Below are 21,612 nucleotides of genomic sequence, written 5' to 3'. Positions count from 1 at the left end.
GCCGGTTGAAGGAGCTCGCGGCGGCCGCGAGAAGCAACGAGGAGCCACGACGGAGCGAGTGTGCGCAGGCTCAGGACGGGGACGGGGACGGGGACAGGGACGCAGACGCAGACGAGGACGCAGACGCGGACGTGCCTGTCATGGCTAATAAAACCAATAAAAGACGGGAGAGGCGTCGCCCGGGGCAAAAAGAGAGGAGAAGGCCGAACACGACGCAGATGCAGACGCAAGGCAAGGCAGGCAGGCAGGCACGACAGGGTCACGACGGTGGTGCCTTCCCCTCTTTGGGATGCCCAACCCAATGTGTGATTGTGTTTTGATGGATCGATCTGCAGACCCGGAAGTGCGACGAATACTGTACACAGTACCGAGTACGTACGCACGGCAATGGCTGCACACAGCGGCGACCTCCTCTCCCATTACGTAGCCTACTTGAGGTACAGTACTGCATCTGACCGAACCTTTTTGCTGGAGAAATCGGAGCCGGGACCAGCTGTCGCGCGAAAGGGGAGGCGGCCAACGGGCGGGCGAGGTATGTACCGAGTACAGCTCCTCCTCATCGTGCCCGATTGCAGCAACGTACTACAGTCTCCCCGCCCGCAAGACAACAGACGAGAAACAGCGTACCATCAAAACATCCCTTACATCGCGCTACTTGCCTACTTATCCACTTACCTTCACAGTACAGTACGTATGGACCGTAGTACAGTGTCATCGGCGCAGCTCCCGTCGATGCCCTACGCTCAATGTGCGCCGCCGCCGCCGCGCGCGCGCCTGCTGTCATTCGGCCCGTCGTCAACGGGCGAACAGACCCTCCCCGCGCCAAGAGCCAAGCGATGGATTGCTGCGCCTAGGTAGGTGCCCTGGGCGTGTGGGGGAGGGGCCATCCCCCCGTCCTTGTACTACGGCAGCCATGCATGAATCGAATCGAATTGACTGTACCGATTCCGTCACACAGGCGGCTTTAAATACTGTCCGTAGTGTATAACTTCAACACACATTCACCATTCACCTCCTCCTTCACCGCGAGTCAATCGAGATACCCCTTCACTATGTTTCCCATTTCAAGCCCCGTGCTCAGCTGAGGGACACACAAATAAGGTGGCAATGATAATTACGGCCTTGCGAGTCGTTGGTTGGGCAAGTCACTGATACTTTGCAAACCCCCCCGATCTGCCCGCCCGCCCCTCCCCGCTATTAGGTACCTAGGCGGGCTCCTCACCACGCTGAAGAGCCAACTGAACTAACCAGCGGCCCCACCGACCAATGACGTCGCCGGGCCTGAAAACAAACAACAAAAAGAGGCTGCCAGCGCCGTTTTTGTCCGCAACCGTTCTGGGGCAACCGTTGCGCTGGCGAACTAACTGGCTAGGTAACTAAATTACCAACCTAAGTGCCCTGCGTGCTACGGCATACATGCTGGTCGCAGGGACGTCTTGCCCGCCCCAGGCCCCAGTCCAATCTCGCGAGCCGTCGCTGTCGCAGCTGGTCGTCAGCTCCTGGCCAAGTGCCTGGCCAAGCAGCCTCTCTCGTCGTTACACCCGCTCCGTGGCGGGACATCCATCGCGCATACGCGCATACACGCATACACGCATGCATACGAACCAGCCGGGCGTGACTTTTCCACAACGCGCGCGCCCGTGCGCCGACTGGGTTCCGGCTTGGACCGAGACATTGGGTTGGGAGCATCGCCTCCAGAGCCCAACGTGACTGGCCGACCTACCTGCTTCTCGCCTTTCACATGGACGCGCCGAGCAATGGCCACATACGTTTTTCTTCGTTGGGCGGCGTCTCAGCTCATCTCGAACTAGTTGTTCATGCGTACAATCATGTCAATTGCCACCTATATCTCGCCTTTGATCGCTCTTGTCTCGCGTATTCTCGCCGCAACGTTCCCGCCGACCGACCTATCGTAGTGGTCCATACCAGGCCGTGAAAGTGCTGCGGTGCGTCGCCACCTCCCTGTGGCTGCCTCCTCCCAGGGCCGTTGCTTGCCCCTTGGTGCTCTGATGTCGGAGAGCATCCCGACGTTGCTGTGTCGGATGACCCGTAGCGCTCCCGCGGCAGGACCTCCGGGTGCGCTCCCTAATGGCCCATGGCAGACGCTGTTGGGAGCGCAACGCAGCCCAGCCTTTATGCGCCCCTTGGCACTTTTGTCATGAAACCAAAAAAAATATAGGGAAAAATCAGGGCAAAGTGATTGCCGGCCGTCGTCCATGTATTCGTACAATCTACCCATGGCTGGCTGTCGTATTTGCAATGCGCTCCGATTGTGAGTCGACAACCTTGCAAGTCGCTGCGGCGGTCCGCTCCCGTCTCGCCGGCATCCTTGTTCGGCCCCTGCCGAGACAGACCTGGGCGACAGAAGTCGGGCGGCGTGGCGAGACTACCTTGTCGAAGGCCGTGGGAACGGCCGTTTATCCGTCCCTGGTGTGCAGAGCCAGTGAGCGGGTTGACATGCCAGCAACGGGTCCGAACATTATCGTGGTCCTCACAGGATGAGTTGCTTGAGGTTGCGCTGGATGATCATGTCCTGCACAGAGCCCATTGTGATCTTGAGCAGGTTGGTGTCCGTCGCATTGGTGAAGTGGCCGTAGATTTCCTTTTCCGGGTTGCGGCTCAACGCCTTAAACTTGTCCAGAAAGTACTTGCTGGCCGACTTGTAGTCGTCTTCCGGTCCGTGGTAATCGGTGAAGCCGTACTTGGTGATGGGGCTATGCGGCAGCTTCTCCCTAAACAGGTCCATCTTGTTGAGGAACAGGATCATGGCCGATTTTGTGAACCAGTGAGAGTTGGCAATCGACTCCCACAGCATCAGCGCCTCGTTCATTTGGTTCTGCAGTCACATTTCAAGTCAGCCTCGCTCGGTGCGGCATGGCCCCGGGTGTGGGGTGTCGGGCGTGTTGAGGAGCGTCACATACCCCGTCCTTGTCCTCCACGAGGCACTGGTCGTAGCCACTGATGGCAACGAGGAAGAGCAGGCAGTGGACGTTCTCGAAGCAGTGAATCCACTTCTTTCTCTCCGATCTTTGGCCGCCCACGTCGAACATGCGATACGTGAGTTGGCCCAAGTCAAATCTGCTCTCCATGATACCCGTTGTCCGCAACCGGCAGCGGAGAAGGTCTTGGTTGTTCGGGACGTATCCGTCGGCCCATATGCGCTCCATGTCCTCGATGAAGCTGCAGATGGTCAGCAAGGATCGACGCACGGCAGACTGCCGAGGCCGGAGACTTACTAGGTCAGGTTGTCGTGCAGCGCATACTCGTTGCCCTTGGCGATGGCCGCCTTGACACCGCTGTCGTTCCATAGCGCCTTGATCGGCTCAAAGTAGTCGTGCGGCAACGTTTCCTCGAGCCCAATCTCGCGTTCTACCAGGATATGGGCCATGTATTTCTGCACGACCCAGGTCAGCTCTGGGACCCTGCATGTCTCACATTGCCGCACCAGGCGCCAACGCAGCCCCGGCGCAGCGCAGCGGGGAAAGGTGGTGTCAATGGCGGCGCCGTGGCGGGGGCAGCAAACCGCGGGCGGCTTACCTCGTTGTCGGCGTCGTCGAAGCGGTAATTGAGCTCAGTCATGGCTTCTTGGATGGTGCGGAAGGACTGTACAATGTTGCTGAAGATGACGGGCTTCCATTCTTGTCGCTCGCGCTTGGTGAAGCCCTGTGAGTATATGAGCTTCATCTGCTTGAGGATCGTCGATTTGCCCGACTCTCCGGCTCCTGTCAGATACACGACGAGTCAGTAAACCCTGTCAAATGCCGCGGCTCGCGGTGACACAGCAGCGCCCTCGTGGACAACCACGGCGCAGCTGACGAACGGCTGCCGCGTGCGCGCATGCAACGGGCGTGCGATAAGCGGCGACGACTTCCTCGCACAAATGCAGAACTTACCTAGGAGCAGCAGCTTGATTTCCTTGGACAGGCGCTTCTCATCCTGGCGGAGGGTGCGGTCAATGTCGTGGGAGCGGGCAGCGCCGCTGTTGGTTCTGTCGCGACCTCCGAAGCACATGGTCATTCGGGTCTCGGCTCTGCCTGGCTCAGGCGGGTGCGGTCGCGCGGGATCGAGACGGGAGATGGGCATCAATGTGACGGATGAGTTTGACGGATGACCGGGCAGATGACGGACAAATCACACGGCTGCCGGACGATCGGGGGCCAATGTTGCGGCCGACAGTCGCGCCTGTGTCAACGAGGCTCTCGATCTGGCGATTGAGAGGCCGCGGCCCGTCACTCTTGGACGGGTGTCGTCGTCAGTCAAATCGCTGTCGCCTTGCACGGCTTTGCCCTCGTCGTACAATGGGCGGCGATGGACAAGACACGTCGCAGCGGATGAGCCGGGTCGACACGACGTAACCAGTGTGGAGGAGAAGTGCGGGTCGAGGGCCGGCAGAGTTTCGATTCGAAGGTCGAGGCGCAGAAGCGGTGCAAAGCCTCGCCTCTTCTTCAACAGGAGGCGGCCACGCGACGAGGGGCAACGGGCCGGAGGGCAGCAAAAGAAAGCATTTCCACCACGGAACGGAACCAGGAGCCGGGGCGAAACGTGGGAATAGAGGGTCCGTCGACGGCTTTATGACTGATTCTTTTTTGTTCGGTGCCGCCTGTCGCCGGCTAAGGCGTCAACACCCTTGGTTATCGTGGGCCCGCCACTGCAGCTCTAGCATGGGTGGCAGCAGGTGCGTTTGGCGCAGCGGGCAAGGGCTCGGGGTGGGCAGCGGGCGGAGGCGACAGGGGTCAGATGGATTGGAAGAGGTGGAAGGAGGGGGGGATGAATGGGACGGGACGCCTGGATGCGGTTGCGAAAGTGGAAGGGGGATGGGGATGGGATGGAAGAGCCGTGGTAGTGGAGGAGCCGGAGGAGGAGTAGGAGGTGGTGGTGGTGTGTGGTGGTGCTTCTGGCAGCAGCAGTGGATGGAAAAGTGCGGCTTGCCAATTGACACCGGGACGCCGAAGCCGAAGCTGAAGCACAAGGTTTCATGGAACGGCGGCACAGCGAAACGTGAATAGCGGACCATGTGCATTGTGCTCGTTCCGGAAACCCAATTGAAGGTGGCGGTACTTTGACTGGAACCGAACGTCTGTATCTCGCCCGCCGCAGGAGCTTGTGGAAAGTCTGAAGTGAGTGTCAGCTGCCAAAACGGACAAGGAGCCGCCGCCGCCGCTGCCGCCGCCGTCGGTGGTGGTGGTGGTATTAGTGGCACCCTCGCGGCAGCGAAGCGATGGAAGCGAACCGTTCCAAGCGGCCTGGACGCAGGACCGGAATGGAGCGCACTCCCGAGGCGATTCCGGTGGCGGCTTAGCCGGCAGCCCTGAGAGCTCAGTCGGGCAAGCGCCAGGAGCTGGGAGCTGCCGTTTAGTGGATCGGAGCCCGACTTTGGGGTGCTCCTTTGACCGGAGCCACAGCGCATGAAGCTTCACCTCGGGGCTTTCAGTGGTGTGGATGGGCAGGCATGTGGGCATCCACTGGGCACCTAGGTACCTGCCTTAGTACCGTATTACGGTATGGATGCCTCCGGACGGGAGTCACAACGCCAGGACGGAGCAGGCAAGGTACCTACACCACAGCACCGAACAAGCGGCTCGGGCAGACACGACCGACGGCACGACAAACACCTGATGCTGCAGGGAAGGATGCGGCTTTCGCTCGGGCGTCGCATGCGCAACCTCGGTCGGCCGATCATGCCCTGCAGTTCACAGTTGAAACAACCCATCTGCAGCGGCGGCCGCGGTGACATGGGGACTGGCTCTTCAGGCAAATGGACGACGGGACATGGCACCAGCACCACCTCACCTCACCTCTCACCTCACCTCACCACCTAGAGGGCAATTGGGCCCGGCGCGGCAGGCATCCGCAGTGGGGGTCCGCCTAAAAGGTCCGGTCCGGGCGGACGGCCCTGGGCTGTCTCCCAAGTTCCAACCAAGATCCCGTCACTGTGGAAGGATAAGTGTGCCAGACGAGGGGAAAGAGGTGGCCGGCCAGATCTGCCGTGCACGCAGGTGAGGGCAGTCCGTGCTCGTACCTATCTGCTTGTGCTCGTACGAGGTACCTACGTGAGGTACTAGGTAGACACCGTGCTGCCCTGGACCTTCCTTACCTACCTGACGAATTGGTGCAGCACCGATGGACGTCACTGGGCCGTGCTCGTGCTGTCCTGTGATGGAAGGAGCGTCGGGTTCCATCCCGCCCTCTGCTGCCCGCCCACCTGAGTCGTCAGCGGCACAGGCAGGTTACAGGTTACACGTTGTTGCATGGAAGGTGCCCGCAGGGCCCGAAGAAGCCACACAAACGCCGACGGACGACCTCTTTGCCCACCCTCGGGCCCCATCGCGAACGGGGCCCGCAATGCTTCTTCCATGGAATCTGCCTTTGCCAGCAAATTGCAACCTTCTCTTTCATGCGCGGGCCCCCTGACCTGGTCAAGATTCAATTAACCGCACGACCGGATACGATGGCGATGCGGCCGTCGAGATGTCGAGTTCAAGCCCCTTGTACGAACGAAGTACCTGTACGGACGACGTCGCACCAACACAAACACAAACACTCCGGTCTCGATGGCGGTCCAACTCGTTCAACCTCCATGTCCGCCCGCCGCCACCGCCCGCCTGACAGCCTGCCCGACTGTGAATACCACTAGAGCCGGGGGCGGAACCTTGATAATTATAGCCCTCCATGCCTAGAGCATTGTCCCGCACACCACCCGCCAGGATGGATGAAACGCCAGCCAACGCACGGGCAGCCACGACGCCACCACAAACCACGACAGCGGCGTCTGCCAACCCGCGTCCAGGCCGTTGGGTCGCTGCTCCGAGCGGCCAGTCCCCTGCCGTGCCATCCCCGCCTTGCCCTGCCATGCTGCCGTCGCCGCCGCACTGACCCTCGACGTTGACAGGAACGGCGCGCGCCTTGTGCCAAACGGCCACACGATCGCCTGCATGCCCGCATCTTACAGCGCATGCCTCGTCGCGCGCCACGCTGCCAACAGGGCTGCACCCAGCGTCCGCCGTGAACACGGTGCGGTGCGACGCGATGTGGTGCGTCTCATGTCTTCCTCGCCCCGCCTCTGCACCGCCCGTCCGTGCAGCTCGCGGGACGGCTGTCGACGCCATGCATGATCAGCGACGACAACATTGTTTCCTCGGCCGCTCATCGCTGCGTGCAGGCGAAGCACTCTGGGCGCCGCCACAAGCAAGGTAGCCTCGGTTTCAAGCGTCGTGCTGGGTACGTTTATTACTTCCCCTATTCCGACGCGGGCAATGCGACCGCCAATCTTCGACATGGCCCCGGGTTGCCTCGTCCAATCGTGCGATGCGAGTGCCAGCTCGTCGACTCTGTCCGCGTAGCGCCCGTTATGGGGACGAGGGTGCCGCCGACGGCACTTACATCTCCAGACGAGGCACGCGCCAGACAATTTCGCTCTGCTCCTCAAAACGGGGCCAAGCTCGCCAAGCTGGAGCTCCTCACCGCCGGACCGACCATGCCAATGACGGTCGACTCCCCGACACTGGTTCGCCGGTACCCTTCCGGACGCCGGGTGTCCCTGACAAGCCTCAAGCCCCCCCTCTTTGCTTGCGCCTGGAACCACTCAATCCCACCCGCCAGACTCTGGTCAAGACGGAAAACCACGCTCCGGCCTACCAACCCCTGTTGCCACGAGCCCCAGCCCTCCGTCGCAACTCGATGGCCAGGTTGCCAGGGTCAAGTGTCGTTTCTCTGGCCGAATAAGAGTAGTCGCCACGTTGGACTCCCACGTCCCTTTCCCCAGTGATGCATTGCTCATGCTGTACAGCTTCAGCTTCAGCACAAGCCCAGCGTCGAACCGCCCGCTGGTCGACGCCGCTTCCGTGGTGCACGCAACTGCTGGTCCCCTCGATGTGCTTTCCGTTGAGCCAAGGACTACGGGGTATTTGACGATGCAACTCTGGCTAATGAAGGCAAGGGCATGACCCCCCTTTGCTCACCCTTTGGCAGCTTTCCCACAAAGTGCCGATGGCGGCAATTACCTGGCAGGGTCTTTGAGTACGACGCTATGCCTCGGGTCTGGGATCGATAGTCGGACCTGCTGGCCGATCCAAATCTCAGGAAAACTGCCTGCGTTGTAGAGCCAAGACGTCGACCGCGCACAGCCGGCCGTGCTCGTACGACGGCAAGCAAAGCCCACGGTTAAATGCTCCATACCCGGCGAACTGAATGCAATATGTTGTGCTCCGTAGGACACCATCTCCTGTTTTCGCGGTCGTTGCGGCACAATTACCCTTGGGCAAAAACAATTCCCAGGCTGATCGACAAGGGGAGCGCCTCCAAGCGATTCCACATTTCCAGGAACCCGTGAGTTGCCAGACCACTCGATCCCCTGGAGGAAAGCCACCACCCCTTGGCCCCCCGACGTGAGTGACAGTCTCACCACGCGCTAGAGATGCAGGCTTCTGCATGCATGTCGTGGTGGTGTCGCTCGGCGGCTTCCCCGGCTGGCTGTGCTCCTGTTCAATTCACGCAACCGCAGACCGTCAGGCGCCCCGCCGTCCGCGAAGCGACTTGAGAGGCCTGGACATCGTGGCCGCCGCACGAAGGCGTCTCCTGTGCGGCGTGTGCAGAGGTGCTTTGTGATCTGTTGGCGGCTGCCCATGTGATGTGCACTTGCTGCAGGATGGATGCGGTGCCCAGCCAGTCGCTTGTTCGTTCGCTCGCTCGGGTCGTCCACGGCGAGTGCAGCAGCTTTCATGTCGCTAGTTTGGTGAAAATGACACTCATCTTGGAGCTAGGGGGTCGTCGCTCTTTAAATGCCATCACCCTCGCCAAGTCGTTGAGTCGTTGCGGAGTAGCTCCCTATCAAGTTGTCTAGCTGGTCTTACGATCGAGCAACGCCCCGGCAGAGGAGAGTGGGCAAGCGACATTCAGTCGCAGTAAGTTGCGCGGTGCGTGTACGAGCGCAGCCGGTTCGCGGCGTGGACATGGCGCATTGTGTATCTGTTACGGAGATCGGGCAACCGTCAGATGGCATCAGCAATAAGATTGGAATCAGACCATGCACACGTGTCAGACGGCCAATGTTACCAAAATCGCCACGTGCGTGCCAAGGATTGCATCGTGTTGGTGTTGTTAAGGAGCTGACGACAAGTTGGTTCGCGAATAGCAGTTCAAAGAAAGTAATCCCTCAAAACCCCTTGGCCCTTTCGAGCCTCTTCGAGACTCATTCCAGTGCGTTCTCGTCCTGCAAATACTATAGCCTTCGCTTGCCCCTTTCGAAGAGAGCGGGGTCGCGTGAGGCGCATACTACCGCAGTCAGCATCAGCGGGCATACTAACCGCTGCGAGTCCAGACCCGTCGGCTCAGATCAGTCCAGGCGGATGGGGTTCTCCATGTACGCGTGGAGCTTGTCGCGCACAAACGAGTCCGGGCATCCGATGCTCGAGACGATGCCCGTGGTGGAGCCGCCGCCGAGGAGGACGGTGAAGATGCCCTTGAGCGGGAAGTCGGTGAGGGCGGCGGGCGTCCAGTTGAAGGGCTCGCCGCGGGTGAATATGTCCTCGACCGTCTTGCCCATGAAGGGGTAGTAGACGGGGAACTCGAAGGCGAGGAGCTTGTGGTTGACGTTGCCGATGTCGGAGCCGATGGCCGCGTCCCCGAAGATGTAGGTGCCGCCCGTGCCCCAGTGCTGCGAGTCGAAGTCGTCATTGACGGCGTCGTTGATGTTGGGGGTGTGGCTCGCGGGGATCTGCCACGGCATGATGGGCGCGACTAGGGCCTCGCCGAGGGCCTGGCAGAAGTCGAAGAAGCGCGGCCACTCGTTCGGGCCGTAGCAGTAGCTGTTGCCGTAAGAGCGGACCGTGAAGTCGTCGGCCTCGTACCGGTCCACGGCCAGGAAGTCGGGCGAATCGTTGCCGTCGAAGACGCCAAGCGACTTGACGTAGTCGGCCGTCGCCTTGGCGTTGACCGCGGGCTCGTCGTCGAACCCGTACATCCAGTTGGCGGAGCCGACGCCCCAGAGGTTGACCTGCCAGCCAAAGGTGACCTCCGGGGAGACGACCCTGGTGAGCCAGTTGACCGCCTGGACGTAGCCGCGGACGTTGTCTTCAATGTCGTCGGGGATCGTGTCGGGGATCTGACGGAAGTCGAGGGCCGTCTGTAGAGGCTCCCGCACGGGCATGGCGTAGTCGGCGCTGATCTTCTCTTGCTGGCACGCGCCGATGAAGTCCGGGTTCACGACGTAGCCCGCCGGCACGGGGTGATCCGCGTCAATGTTGGATTTAGCGATGGTCAGTGACAGGATGTAGTTGCCTAAGCTGTTGGCGAGCGCCGTGACGTTGGACAGCTGCTTCGTGATGTCGCCCAGAGAAAGATTGCATGTGTAGGAGATCATGACGGGCAGCACAGAGTTACCCTCACCCAGTTCAGCCTCAATCTTCCGGGCCAGGGCAATGGTCTGCTTGGTAGCTTGGTCGTCGGGGAGGTTGCTGCCCGGATCGCCAGCTCCGTCGACACCTGCGTACTTGAATATGGAAGTGGTCCTCGCGGCCACGAAGTCGGCTTGGTTGCCGGGCGTGAGGTCGCTGCACCCTCCGAAGCTCAGGAAGTCGGGGAAGCCGCGGACCAGCAGGTTGGCGCCCTTGGTGAGCGTCAACTGGAGAGCAGTGCTCCCGTCGCTGGCGACATCTAGCGACGATGGGCCATGCACAAAGTAGACTGTGCCGCTTTCCAAGAAGCCAGGTGCCGTGACTTGGTATGTGCCAGGGGCCACAGGCACGGCAACCTCGGTTGAGCCAGACTCGGCAGGGACCGTCTGAGTGTACGTGCCAGCGTCGGAAACAAGGCGCACCTGGATGGTCGACGGCAGCGACAGGTCCGTCGATACCTCAATGGGGAGTTTGACAAAGCCGGTGGTATCTATCGGCTTTACTGTCAAGTTCTTCTCGGTGAAAGAGACCTGAAACAGCTTGCTCGACAGCTCGAGGACCTGGACGTTGAACGAATATTCCACGTTGTTGAGCACGATGGGATCGACCGAAACGGTCGCGATGCCTGCCGCTGGCAGTCGGCGAAGCGAGGTTGTCTTGTTGACGGAGCTAGTAAAGTCGGCAATGGGGGGACCGCCGCTCTGGTCCCTGATGGTGACGTGAAGTTGCTCGTCGGAAAGCTCGGGCAGGTCGCCGACAATCACATCGATGGCGCTGTACTTGGAGACCTCGCCATATGTGACCGCGACATCTGTGGTCTCGCTCGACACGACCGTGACAGAGGTGGGGTCGACTTGGGCGGCAGCCACAGTAGTCTCGTCTTCAGTGGCAAGGTCCGGCGCGGTGACAGCGTAGGTGCCAGTATGGATCTTTTCCTCTATGGTCGCGGCTGGAAGTGCCTTGACGGTCTGGACCAGTTGGCCTTGCGTAAAGGTCACCGTTTGCTCACACGACGACAAGGCAGGGTCCGGAGCCTCGGCGACCTTGACACTGACGATGCCGGTGGTATCGGGCAGAGCGTCAACCTCAAAGGCGAAGGAGGAGGTCCAGCTGCCTGGATCCTTGGTCAGGTCGCCGTTGATGCCCCAGTTGAAGATGTCGCCGGTCTTGAATGTGAAACCGCCCGAGATGTACAGCTTAGCAGTGATGATGAAGACGTCCGTGTCGATTTGCGTGCTGGTTATCTCAGGCGTGATCTCAACCCATGGTGTTGTCGTGGCCCAGAAGTCCGTGGTCTTGAGCGGGGCAGGTGAACGAAATTCGACGCCGAGGAATTCACTGATGGCGATGGCGGAGCTGTCTTCTCGGTGGAGGTTGGTCACGACCAGTTGGCCGTAGTACTGATTCGCACCGGGCGCGACGCTGGCGCTGTAGAGGATGGGCGAGTCGGCGCGGACCGCACCTTTCTTTGCCCGCGTCTGCATCATTGTCAAGCGGATGAGGCGATGCTGCAAGAAGGTTTACTGATGCGAATCTGATGTCTCGTAGCTGCGATCTAACAGGATGTCAATGACATTCCTTGAATCCAATGAGCGGTGTGTTACCTACGTGGACTGAGAAACGAGGACGGCTGGCGGAAAGCGTTGGCGTTGTAGTGGTTCGCCTCTCTCGCTTCGATGGCGAAGAGCAGAAACCGGGTGTTGGAGGAGAGAGAAGTGTCGCCCTTATATAGACGTCGCCAGGCCTGAGAACTGTCTCCCTAGATAGCCTGTATTCTCCTGAACCCCCGATGAGGCAGTCCACTGCACGGCATGTCGATCAAGCTGTCTCTCCGTCACAGTCTCTTTGTGGCACAGCTGGGCAACTTGACAACTCAGTACCAGGCCACTGACGCCACGTATCTCGTGCCGATGGGCCTTGCACCTAACAAGTCTTTATTTCGCCGAGGGGGACATAGATTGCCTAACTGCCAAAGGCGTGTCTCAAGCGGCTTGAGGAAGCATCCAATAGCAATTGCATAGCATGATGTGACTTCTGAATCTGGAGCTCGACTGCAGCCTCTGCAGAGCTGAAGATATGCCCATAGCTAGGCTCGGCGGTCAAGTTGCTCTCAGCTGATGGCGGAAACGTAGCCGTTGCCGCTCGAGGCAGGCATCGTGCGGAGCGGTCGTCACATCCCGTCTCCGCGTTACACAGCATACGCCACGATGTGGCCTCAAGCGCGACCCGAGCTCGGCGAGTCTTGAAACATCAATCAATAAGACGGGGAGATACGGCTGCTCGTAGCAGCAGCAGCAGGCGACGCATGCACAACCCATGCATGGGGTGTTTGAGCTTGATGCCTTAGCCAGCCACGGACACAGAGACATCAGATGCCACAGGCAGAGTTGAATGGTAGAAGGGACGAGCGGAGGCTTGCTGCACGACGATGTGACGAGGCAAAGATACCGGAGGAACCTCTTTCCTCACGACGGGGTCATGTTGCATCTGGCGATGATTTTGGAGAGGATACGCGCACCAAGGCTGGCTGGGGGAGCTGAACACGGAAGCCGCCTGCCGCCGGTGCATAAGGTGGAGGTGCTGAGCCTACCGACATCGAAGAGCTATCAGAGTGCCAACTCGTCACGTTGAGGCGACTCATCTGCCCTGACAAGAGGATCAGAGACAAAAGGTCGACGACCAGGCACCGCGAGGATTCTGTTGATGCGATGCACAAAGGCGATCAGGTGACGACGCCATTGTCTCGGGGAGAAAGTGGCAGGAGAGCTAGCCGCGACCTGCCACCTGGTGACTCCGTACGTAATGTCTTGTAGGAAGCGTACATGTGCATGTTCCACGGGCTTGTGGACCGGCAGCGATCGAGGTTTGTGGCGGGCCAGCGCCATTGCCCAGACGATGGTTTGTCCGCCAGCTGCAAGCCACAGCCGAGATCTGACAGGCACAAGCTGAGATGGCCCTTTTCGGGCGCGGCAGCGGGAAGGCAGTAGCTGGACGGATCGTGCATGCGGTGTGCTTCATGCTTTATGCAACAGGGGGGACTCGGCCTGTCACGCAGCCCGGTGTGACACCGCGCTGCGAGGCTTTCTTTGGCAGACGCAAGACGACCAATCTGTGTTCCGAGTCAGCTCTTTGCCCGGCTTGGCTCGATGCTTGGCGGATCCTAAGACGAGCACGAGGAACGCCGGAGAGTGAGAAGACCGAGGGCGTTGGCCATCCGTCCGTCCTCTGGAGAGCTCCACGGCGGCGCGCCGGACATCGGCAACGGAGCCGGTGGATGGGGTCGAAGTCTAACTGTATGTGGCGACTAAAGCTCATTACGGGGCCGCCGCCACTGCTGCCCGACGGACCGCAGCCGATGCTCTTGCAAACACCGAGTCCAACCGTGCTGGACCGTCATCGAGTCTTGTGCTGCGTGCTGCGAGCGACGCCTCCTCGGCGGTGCTGCTGTCCGGACACCTGCAGCGGCGTGTGTTGACTGTTTCAGACCAGAGGTAGTGCATGGCTGCACAGGAGCGATGACGACGGGCAGCGGCATGACGATGCTTGGCCGGCGGTGCTGGGGGTGGTGGTGCCTGATGAGGGAGGCCGTCGTGGGGACGCGCCCGCGGACGCCGCCAAATTTTCTGTCCCCACTCGTCGCTGCAGCTCAGGCTCCGGCTCTCTGGAAAAAGTTTCCCCCACCATCGCCTCTGCATTCGGCAGCATCCATCGACCCCTCGACGTTTGCTATTTCTTCCAACCCTTTCCCCTTCTCTTCTTCCCGAATCACCGCAACACTTGTGATACCCGACCCGAGCGCGCCATTCTCGACTCTTGCCGCCTCTTCACCACCGCCCAACAACATGTCTGAAATCACACACCCCACCATCAAGGGTGAGTCCATCCGTCCAAGTTTGACCCCGCGTTGCGAAGGCTGGCTGGCCGCCCGTTGCCCCTCCATCCCCGCCGGCGGCCGAGAAAAAAAAAAATACATCATCGTCGTGCGTCTGGGCGACGTCACACGACTCCCCGGCCGCAATTGAGACGTGTCTTCGGCACGCTCCCATTCTGGCCGATGTGATGCGTCGTATATCATGGGAATTGCTTGCAGTCGACTCAATGGCGTCGCGGGCGAGCAGCAGCGCCCCCCGGAGCCTGTGTCGCCCAAGCAAGCAATAGCCCGCGCAGCCAGCCATCGCATCGCCTTCTCGCCTGTCGACCAATCTCAAGTTTGTGACTGACACATCGTGCAGATGGCTGGTTCCGGGAGATCTCGGACATGTGGCCCGGTAAGAACCCCGTCCACTGTCACATCCAGGCCCCGGCACTCATACCCCGTCCACAGGCCAGGCCATGACCCTCAAGGTCGAGAAGGTCCTCCACCACGAGAAGAGCAAGTACCAGGACGTGCTCGTCTTCAAGTCCACCGACTATGGCACCGTCCTCGTCCTCGACAACGTCATCCAGTGCACCGAGCGCGACGAGTTCTCCTACCAGGAGATGATTGCCCACCTCGCCCTGAACTCGCACCCCAACCCCAAGAAGGTTCTCGTCATCGGCGGCGGTGACGGCGGCGTCCTCCGCGAGGTCGTCAAGCACGACTGCGTCGAAGAGGCTACCCTCTGCGACATCGACGAGGCCGTCATTCGCCTCTCCAAGCAGTTCCTCCCCAACATGGCCGAGGGCCTCACCCACCCCAAGAGCACCGTCCACATCGGCGACGGCTTCAAGTTCCTCGACGACTACAAGAACAGCTTCGACGTCATCATCACCGACTCGTCCGACCCCGAGGGTCCCGCCGAGTCGCTCTTCAAGAAGCCCTACTTCCAGCTTCTCCACGACGCCCTCCGCGAGGGCGGCGTCATCTCTACCCAAGGTTGTATGTCTCGATTTTTCTTGCGGAAAGTAGTGGGGTCCCTAGGAACGGCAGCGTGTGGGAACCTGGGCTTGGCAGAAAAGCCGTCGGCCTCCTGGTTGTCAACGGGCATCCCTCTCTCCGGGAGATGCCCCTCGTATCCTAGGGACTGCCCGAGGCTAGTGCTGCTTTCCCGACAGCCCTGCTTCCGGTAGTCCCGTGTTGCATCCGAGCACCGACGTGCCATCCGCTGTCACGGCGGCCTCTTGCCGCCGTCTCGGCTTTTGCACAGGCGCTCCTTGGTCTTTTGCTGCTCATGCGTCCTAGCGAACCCCGTGATGAACCATTTGCTGACCACTCTCTTGTCCAACAGCTGAGAACCAGTGGCTTCACCTGCCTCTCATCACCCAGCTCAAGAAGGACTGCAAGGAGATCTTCCCCGTCGCCGAGTACGCCTACACCACCATCCCCACCTACCCCTCCGGCCAGATCGGCTTCATGGTCTGCTGCAAGGACCCCAACCGCAACGTCCGCGTGCCCGTGCGCCAGTGGACCGCCGAGGAGGAGGAGAAGAAGTGCCGCTACTACAACGCCGAGATCCACAAGGCCAGCTTCATCCTGCCCACATTTGCCAAGAAGGCCCTGCAATAGGAGACTGGTTTGTCGGCGGGAGCCGTTTTGTCTACGAGCGAGGTCTGGGTACGGTGGAGGAAAGGGAATAGATGTTAGCCCACGCGAGCAAGCATCTTGCGTGAATGGCACGACGGCAAAAAGGATAGGAAAAGTGAATGACGACTTTATACGCCCACAATCGAGATGTGCCGATCTCTAGACATAAAAGGCCGATGGTGACCGTAGTGAACTCTAGCCACATGTCTATGGTGCAGAAAGCGACATACACCACAGGTTTTCCTTATCATGGTTAATCCGACGCTGACTCCATCCGGGGCCTCGATCCCCGATGCATGATGTTCTTTCCTCGATAACCTCTCTTTTTTGTACGGCTTGCGTCTTATGAGCTCGGCTCTTCGAATTGTATCTTTCCTTGGCTCACGTCGGGATAGACGTCGAACCGCCGCTGCGTGTTAAGGGGAATGTTCCTCCGCGCCTCGGCTATGGCGTCGCCGGTGAGCTCCGTCTCAATAATGGTCTCCTTCTCGTCGGCCTCGACCAGCACCTTGGCCATGGGGTCGACAATCATGCTATGGCCCCAGGCGTGGTAGGTGGCGGACATGTCTCGGGCGGGACTGCACATGGCCACGTATATTTGGTTGTCGATGGCGCGGGCGCGGGCGAGCAGCTTCCAGTGGAGGTCTCCCGTGGTGAGGTTGAAGGCGCCCGGGTAGATGAGGGCAAAAGCGCCCTTGCGGGCGGCGATGGTGGCTAGCTCTGGGAAGCGGACGTCGTAGCAGATGGCGACGGCGATGGTGCCGTACTCGGGCAAATCGACCAGGGCGATCTTGTTCCCCGCGCTCAGGACCTCGGACTCGCGAAACGTAATCTTGCCGGGGATATCGATGTCGAAGAGGTGCACCTTGCGGAAGGTATCGAGCAGCTTGCCGTCCGGGCCGAAGACGAGGCTCGTGTTGTAGAACTTGCCCGACGCGGGGTCCGGGTCGCGCTCGGGGATGGACCCGCCGACGAGGTAGACGGCGTTGTCGGCGGCCATGGCGGCGAGGGCATGGAACGAGGGCGCGGCATCCGCGTCTTTAGGCGGCGGCGAGGGCAGCAGCGTCTCGGCGTACCGCGGGAAGAACTGCGTGCCGTAGGGCGAGTTGAAGCACTCGGGCAGGACGACGATGCGGGCGCCGGACCGCGCCGCGGCGGCGACCTGCTCGGCGGCGTGGCGCAGGTTGGCGGCCTTGTCGGCGCCCGAGGCGAGCTGGATGCAGGCGAGCTTGACGGGCTGCTTGAGCACCGGCGGGGGAGCGGAGGAGGAGGCCATGGTGCGGGCGAGGAAGCGCGAACGGAGCAGCGGGGTGACAGGGTGGTGGTGTCGGGCTGCGGCGCCGGCGGAGGGGGACGGTCGGCAGAGACGGGGAGAGGACGACGACAGGAGCAGAGACAGGTGGCGGATTGGCGACGGTCGCATGGCGCGTCTTGTCTGGACGGAGGGGAGGCGGAAGCGGAGACGTGAGCTCGTGGAAGGGGGGGGGGAATGAGAGCAGTGTGAATCCGGGATGAGGTTGCGCGCGGGGACGCGGAGGGGCACGGCACAGCGAGCTGGTGGAGCTGCCGAGCTGCGACAGCGGATGGACGGCTGTGGACGCGGACGCGGGTGGTGACGGGCGGTTCGGGCATTAATCTTTAGCGCAGCTGCAGCTCGTGGGAGTGGGGACGCCGCTGATGTTAGCAGGCCGGGGGCCGAATTCCGGGGGACAGAACAGTCCAGGCCCGCCTCCGGAGTCACGGACGCAATCCGAACAGAGACATGCTTGACGATTGACTCTTTTTTTGCTCAAGGTCCTGTATATGTACGTGAAGAGGTGGTCACCGGGCTGCTTGAATCAGACCCAATGTTGCCAAGAATAGGTAGGGGGAGTTCGAGGCCTCTTGCTGGGCCAGACCGTGAGGTTCACCAAGGAAGCGGCCGGTCATCTCTCCCGTGACGGGAGGTAACCCGCTCATGCCGAGCTGAAGCTGTGCAATTCCCCGAGATGTGCTAGCATACGTGTGCTTGAGCCAAGCATCACACAGCCAAAAAAAAAAAAAAAAAAAAAAAAGCAAAGGTCTTCCAGCGTCAGAGCCTGACAGATATCTGATCTGTGGACCAAATCGGGTCGGATAATCGAGACTGACATTGATGCCACAACAGAAAACCGCACTCCATTCCTGAACTTATACCCCGCCACACCACCCTGGGGCTGCTTCTCAACACCAAGGCTCGCCATCTCGCGGCTTGTCCCCATTAAAGAAAACGCGCCAAGAAAGAAAACCCTCCAGTTTGTCCAAGGGATAGAAGCCCCAAAGGCGTTACCGGAGGTGACACTACCCGACCCGTCGCGCGGCTGGTGATACGTAGTCTAATCCCCCCGTTGCTGCCGAGCGCCGCAATGGAACGCGGAGTCCGCTTCCTCACACGGGGGCCAAGGCAGAGACATCTGCGGAGAAGCTTTGACTGATTCTCGGGAGGAGCCCGGGAATGCGGTATGCAGAATGAGACGTACGTTGTAATGCCTTAACCCTCACGGCTCTCCCGCAGGTACGGGCCAAGATGTGTCACGCCGTGTGTCGTGGACAGACAGTGACTTGCAACTTCGTAGACCGCTTTTATTGCCTTGTAGGATGCAGCGTATACGGCTCGATTCGGTCTTGCCGACGGAAGCACAAAGTCTCGTCTGTGCCATTGATATCAACATCGCGTCGAGACCGGCTGCCGCCGACCACGGTCTCCTTACCACCACTGAAGACTAGTGCACCACCCAAACACCCACGCCCCGTCTTCATAACGAAAGAACTGTACGTCGTCCGCGTTGGCCGACTAGCTCAGAGGTCTAGACGATTCTATCCACTGAGCGGCTCTTCCCGTGACCCGGTGAGCCGGACCACTACGGGCAGGCCGCGGCAGAGGCGCCCTATCGACCAATCTTATTTAGTGGAACCAACACTGCCGAAATGATGAGCCTTCGGCACTGCCTGCAGTCTCAGTCTCAGTCTCTGTCTCTGCCGGTGTAGCCCGTACATGGCTTCGGACTTAAAGGACATAGCGAAAGGAGTGAGCATGGCGTGGTTATAATGAGAGCCCTTGTCGTGGCGCAGAGGTTTCTTCGCGGTATGCTTGAAACTTTGGTGCTCGTCCTCGGACACAGTCTCGTCAAGGCATGTCGCATCAACAGCATATTGCGAGAAACATGACTCCTCCTGTGGGATCACCGCAAGCCCTCGTGGCCTCCCCGTACGACACGGACACGCCCTCGGAAAAGACTGCGTCTGACCCGACTCTGAACCCAAGTGTCAGCCATGTGGACGGCAAGACCGGGGCGGCTGCCGATCTCTATGACCCAAGTCGGTTTTCACACATTGACGAGGGAAAGGTTTTGAGAAAAGTGAGCTGCCCCAGACGCGCGCGAGACCTGTCCAGGGTCATTAACGCCCTCAATAGATGGACGTTTTTCTCATCCCGATGCTGGCATTGCTGTACCTTCTTTCCTTTCTTGATAGTATGTCAGGTTGCCGGGCCCGATCAGCTATCGAGGTGCTGACGGACAGCGTCCAGGAGCCAACATTGGCAACGCCAAGATAGAAGGCCTGCAAGAGGACCTCGGCATGACCGACGACCAGTATAACTGGTGTCTCACCGCCTTCTTCTTCACCTACGTCGTCTTCGAGATCCCCAGCAATATCCTTATCAAACGATTTCGACCGAGTCGCTGGCTGCCATTCATCATGGTCTGCTGGGGCATCGTGGCGACTTTGATGGGCATCGTGAGGAGTTATACCGGCTTGCTGATTGCACGGGTGTTTCTTGGTGTGTCCGAGGCTGGACTTTTTCCAGGAGTGGCCGTAAGTTGATCTGACCGGTTCATTGTTGCAGGCCGCGACTGGGTCGCGTGAGACATCGTCGCTTTCCAGTGGGCTGATGAAATTCCGTATGTCTATAGTACTACCTGACCATGTGGTATTGTCGGCATGAGATTCAACTGCGCCAAGCCCTGTTCTTCTCCGCCGCGTCCGTCGCCGGGGCCTTTGGCGGGCTTCTGGCGTTTGGGATCGGCAAAATGGACGGTGTGGGCGGCCTCGAGGGCTGGCGATGGATCTTCATCCTAGAGGGCATCGTGACCTGTGCGGTCGCTGTGATCGCCTTCTTCTGCCTTTATGACTTCCCCGAGACGGCCGAGTTTCTGACTGAGGAGGAGCGAGCCTTTGTGGTGCACAGACTCAGGTATCAAGGTCAAAAAATCATGGTCGCCAAGGACGGCGCTGCTCCCATGGTGGTGGCGCAGGCCGAAGAGTTCAAGTGGGACTATGTCTGGCAGGCGTTCAAAGACTGGCAGATCTGGGTCAGCATCATTGTACTCTGGGGTGTAAGTGCAGAGGTGCCGCACGCTGTCTCCAGTGGTGCTAACGCGGGTGTTTGCCCAGATCTCGTGTCCGATGGCTGGTTTGAGCTTGTTCATGCCGACCATCATCAAAGCGCTCGGATTCACCTCCAGTATGGCGCAGCTCATGACGGTACCCATCTACACCGCGGCGGCCGTACTTGCGGTCGTCAGCGCCTGGTGCTCGGACAAGGCCGGCAAGCGGAGCCCGTTCGTGCTGGGTTTCATGACCATCGCGGTCCTTGGCTTCTCCATGTGCGTATGCTCTTAGACGTTGATGAGGTATCGCCCCAGTACGTGAATCTTGGCTGATTGTCGTCTCAAGGTGTATTGGTTCAGGCGATCCCAAGGTTGTCTACGGAGGCGTCTTCCTCGGGGCCTGCGGCTTGTATCCAGCGTTCCCCGGTATCATCTCCTGGCTGTCCAACAACCTAGCAGGCAGCTACAAGCGCGGCGTCGGCATGGCGCTTCAGATTGGAGCGGGCAACCTCGGTGGTGTAAGTGTTTTGCGCCTCGGTCTTGCTTGTTCCTGCCGGCTGATAGTCTGCACAGGCATTGGCAGCCAACTTTTACAGGAAACGGGATGCGCCCCGATATGCCATGGGCCACGGGATATCATTGGGGTTCGAGATCCTGGGAATCATCGCCATTGTGATTCTCATCGTAGGTTACAGGGCGAGTAATCGACGGCGCGAGAGGCGGCTAGCCGCAGGGGCGATGGAGCAATCCACCCCAGAGGAGCTGTCCGCCCGGGGTGACAAGGCGATCACGTTCCGCTACATGTTCTGATAGACAGTTTCTGGCAGAGTCGCATGGTCGTGGGGTTTTGTGGACTCCTGGATCAAGCCGTGTCGTGTGCGAGCTCGGGATGGTACCCCTTTCAGCGAGGCTTTCGGCGACGATTGCCATGACTGGAAGAGAGCTGCTTTCCTAATGTTTGTGTGGAAGTGCATGCATCTTGATAACAGAGTGCCATTGGTAGAGCCTGTCACGCCGCGCAAGCTGCAAGGCAGGGCAGACCAAGCCCATGCGCAAGGCGACGACATCAGGCGTGGTGCGACGCCAGATCGGGCCGCGGGTGGCTGCCGGCAGCTTGATGGGGCTTGAGACTCTGCAGGTCGGCGGGTCTGAAACGGCCTCTGCCAACAGAACGAACAGACATGGGAGGTGGCTTTTGAAGGGTGTGTTGTAGTTGTCAAGTGACGCATAGAGGCAGTTTGAGACGACGGCCGAGATGTGTCAAACTGACAGCACTTTAAGCATTGGGAAATAACCGGGCAGGTGCTGACGGGGGGCGGTCGTTCTTGCCAGTCCGTGAATAGATCCCGATCCGGATTGGGCCAGAGCG

At 60.0% G+C, this 21,612-nt stretch overlaps 5 protein-coding genes across 5 annotated transcripts; 2 read left to right on the top strand and 3 right to left on the bottom strand.

Annotated features, from left to right (window-relative positions):
* Positions 1 to 2,491: 2,491 nt before the first annotated feature.
* PLICBS_010413 (G-Protein alpha subunit) lies at positions 2,492 to 4,011 on the bottom strand (the record flags this gene model as incomplete). The annotated part of the gene is made up of 5 exons (XM_018326474.1): positions 2,492 to 2,836; positions 2,922 to 3,180; positions 3,237 to 3,394; positions 3,538 to 3,722; positions 3,894 to 4,011. 5 exons carry the CDS (start codon positions 4,009 to 4,011, stop codon positions 2,492 to 2,494), a joined length of 1,065 nt encoding a protein of 354 aa, XP_018174793.1.
* A 5,320-nt stretch (positions 4,012 to 9,331) lies between these two features.
* Positions 9,332 to 11,878, bottom strand: PLICBS_010412 (uncharacterized protein; the record flags this gene model as incomplete). Its single annotated transcript, XM_018326475.2, has 1 exon — positions 9,332 to 11,878. The coding sequence occupies one exon, from the start codon at positions 11,876 to 11,878 to the stop codon at positions 9,332 to 9,334; it is 2,547 nt and encodes an 848-aa protein (XP_018174794.2).
* Positions 11,879 to 14,233: 2,355 nt separating this feature from the next.
* On the top strand, positions 14,234 to 15,876 carry PLICBS_010411 (putrescine aminopropyltransferase; the record flags this gene model as incomplete). The annotated part of the gene is made up of 4 exons (XM_065601931.1): positions 14,234 to 14,264; positions 14,624 to 14,659; positions 14,716 to 15,246; positions 15,599 to 15,876. 4 exons carry the CDS (start codon positions 14,234 to 14,236, stop codon positions 15,874 to 15,876), a joined length of 876 nt encoding a protein of 291 aa, XP_065458003.1.
* Positions 15,877 to 16,237: 361 nt separating this feature from the next.
* Positions 16,238 to 17,170, bottom strand: PLICBS_010410 (uncharacterized protein; the record flags this gene model as incomplete). Its single annotated transcript, XM_018326477.1, has 1 exon — positions 16,238 to 17,170. One exon carries the CDS (start codon positions 17,168 to 17,170, stop codon positions 16,238 to 16,240), a length of 933 nt encoding a protein of 310 aa, XP_018174796.1.
* Positions 17,171 to 19,076: 1,906 nt separating this feature from the next.
* On the top strand, positions 19,077 to 21,053 carry PLICBS_010409 (uncharacterized protein; the record flags this gene model as incomplete). Its single annotated transcript, XM_018326478.2, has 7 exons — positions 19,077 to 19,271; positions 19,328 to 19,385; positions 19,442 to 19,728; positions 19,827 to 20,249; positions 20,308 to 20,519; positions 20,590 to 20,761; positions 20,817 to 21,053. The coding sequence occupies 7 exons, from the start codon at positions 19,077 to 19,079 to the stop codon at positions 21,051 to 21,053; spliced, it is 1,584 nt and encodes a 527-aa protein (XP_018174797.2).
* Between the last annotated feature and the right edge of the window lie 559 nt (positions 21,054 to 21,612).

Source organism: Purpureocillium lilacinum, assembly GCF_023168085.1.
Source record: "Purpureocillium lilacinum CBS 284.36 DNA, scaffold_8, whole genome shotgun sequence".
In the NCBI taxonomy this organism is placed as follows: Eukaryota; Fungi; Ascomycota; class Sordariomycetes; order Hypocreales; family Ophiocordycipitaceae; genus Purpureocillium; species Purpureocillium lilacinum.
This window is presented reverse-complemented; position numbering and strand designations above follow the sequence as displayed.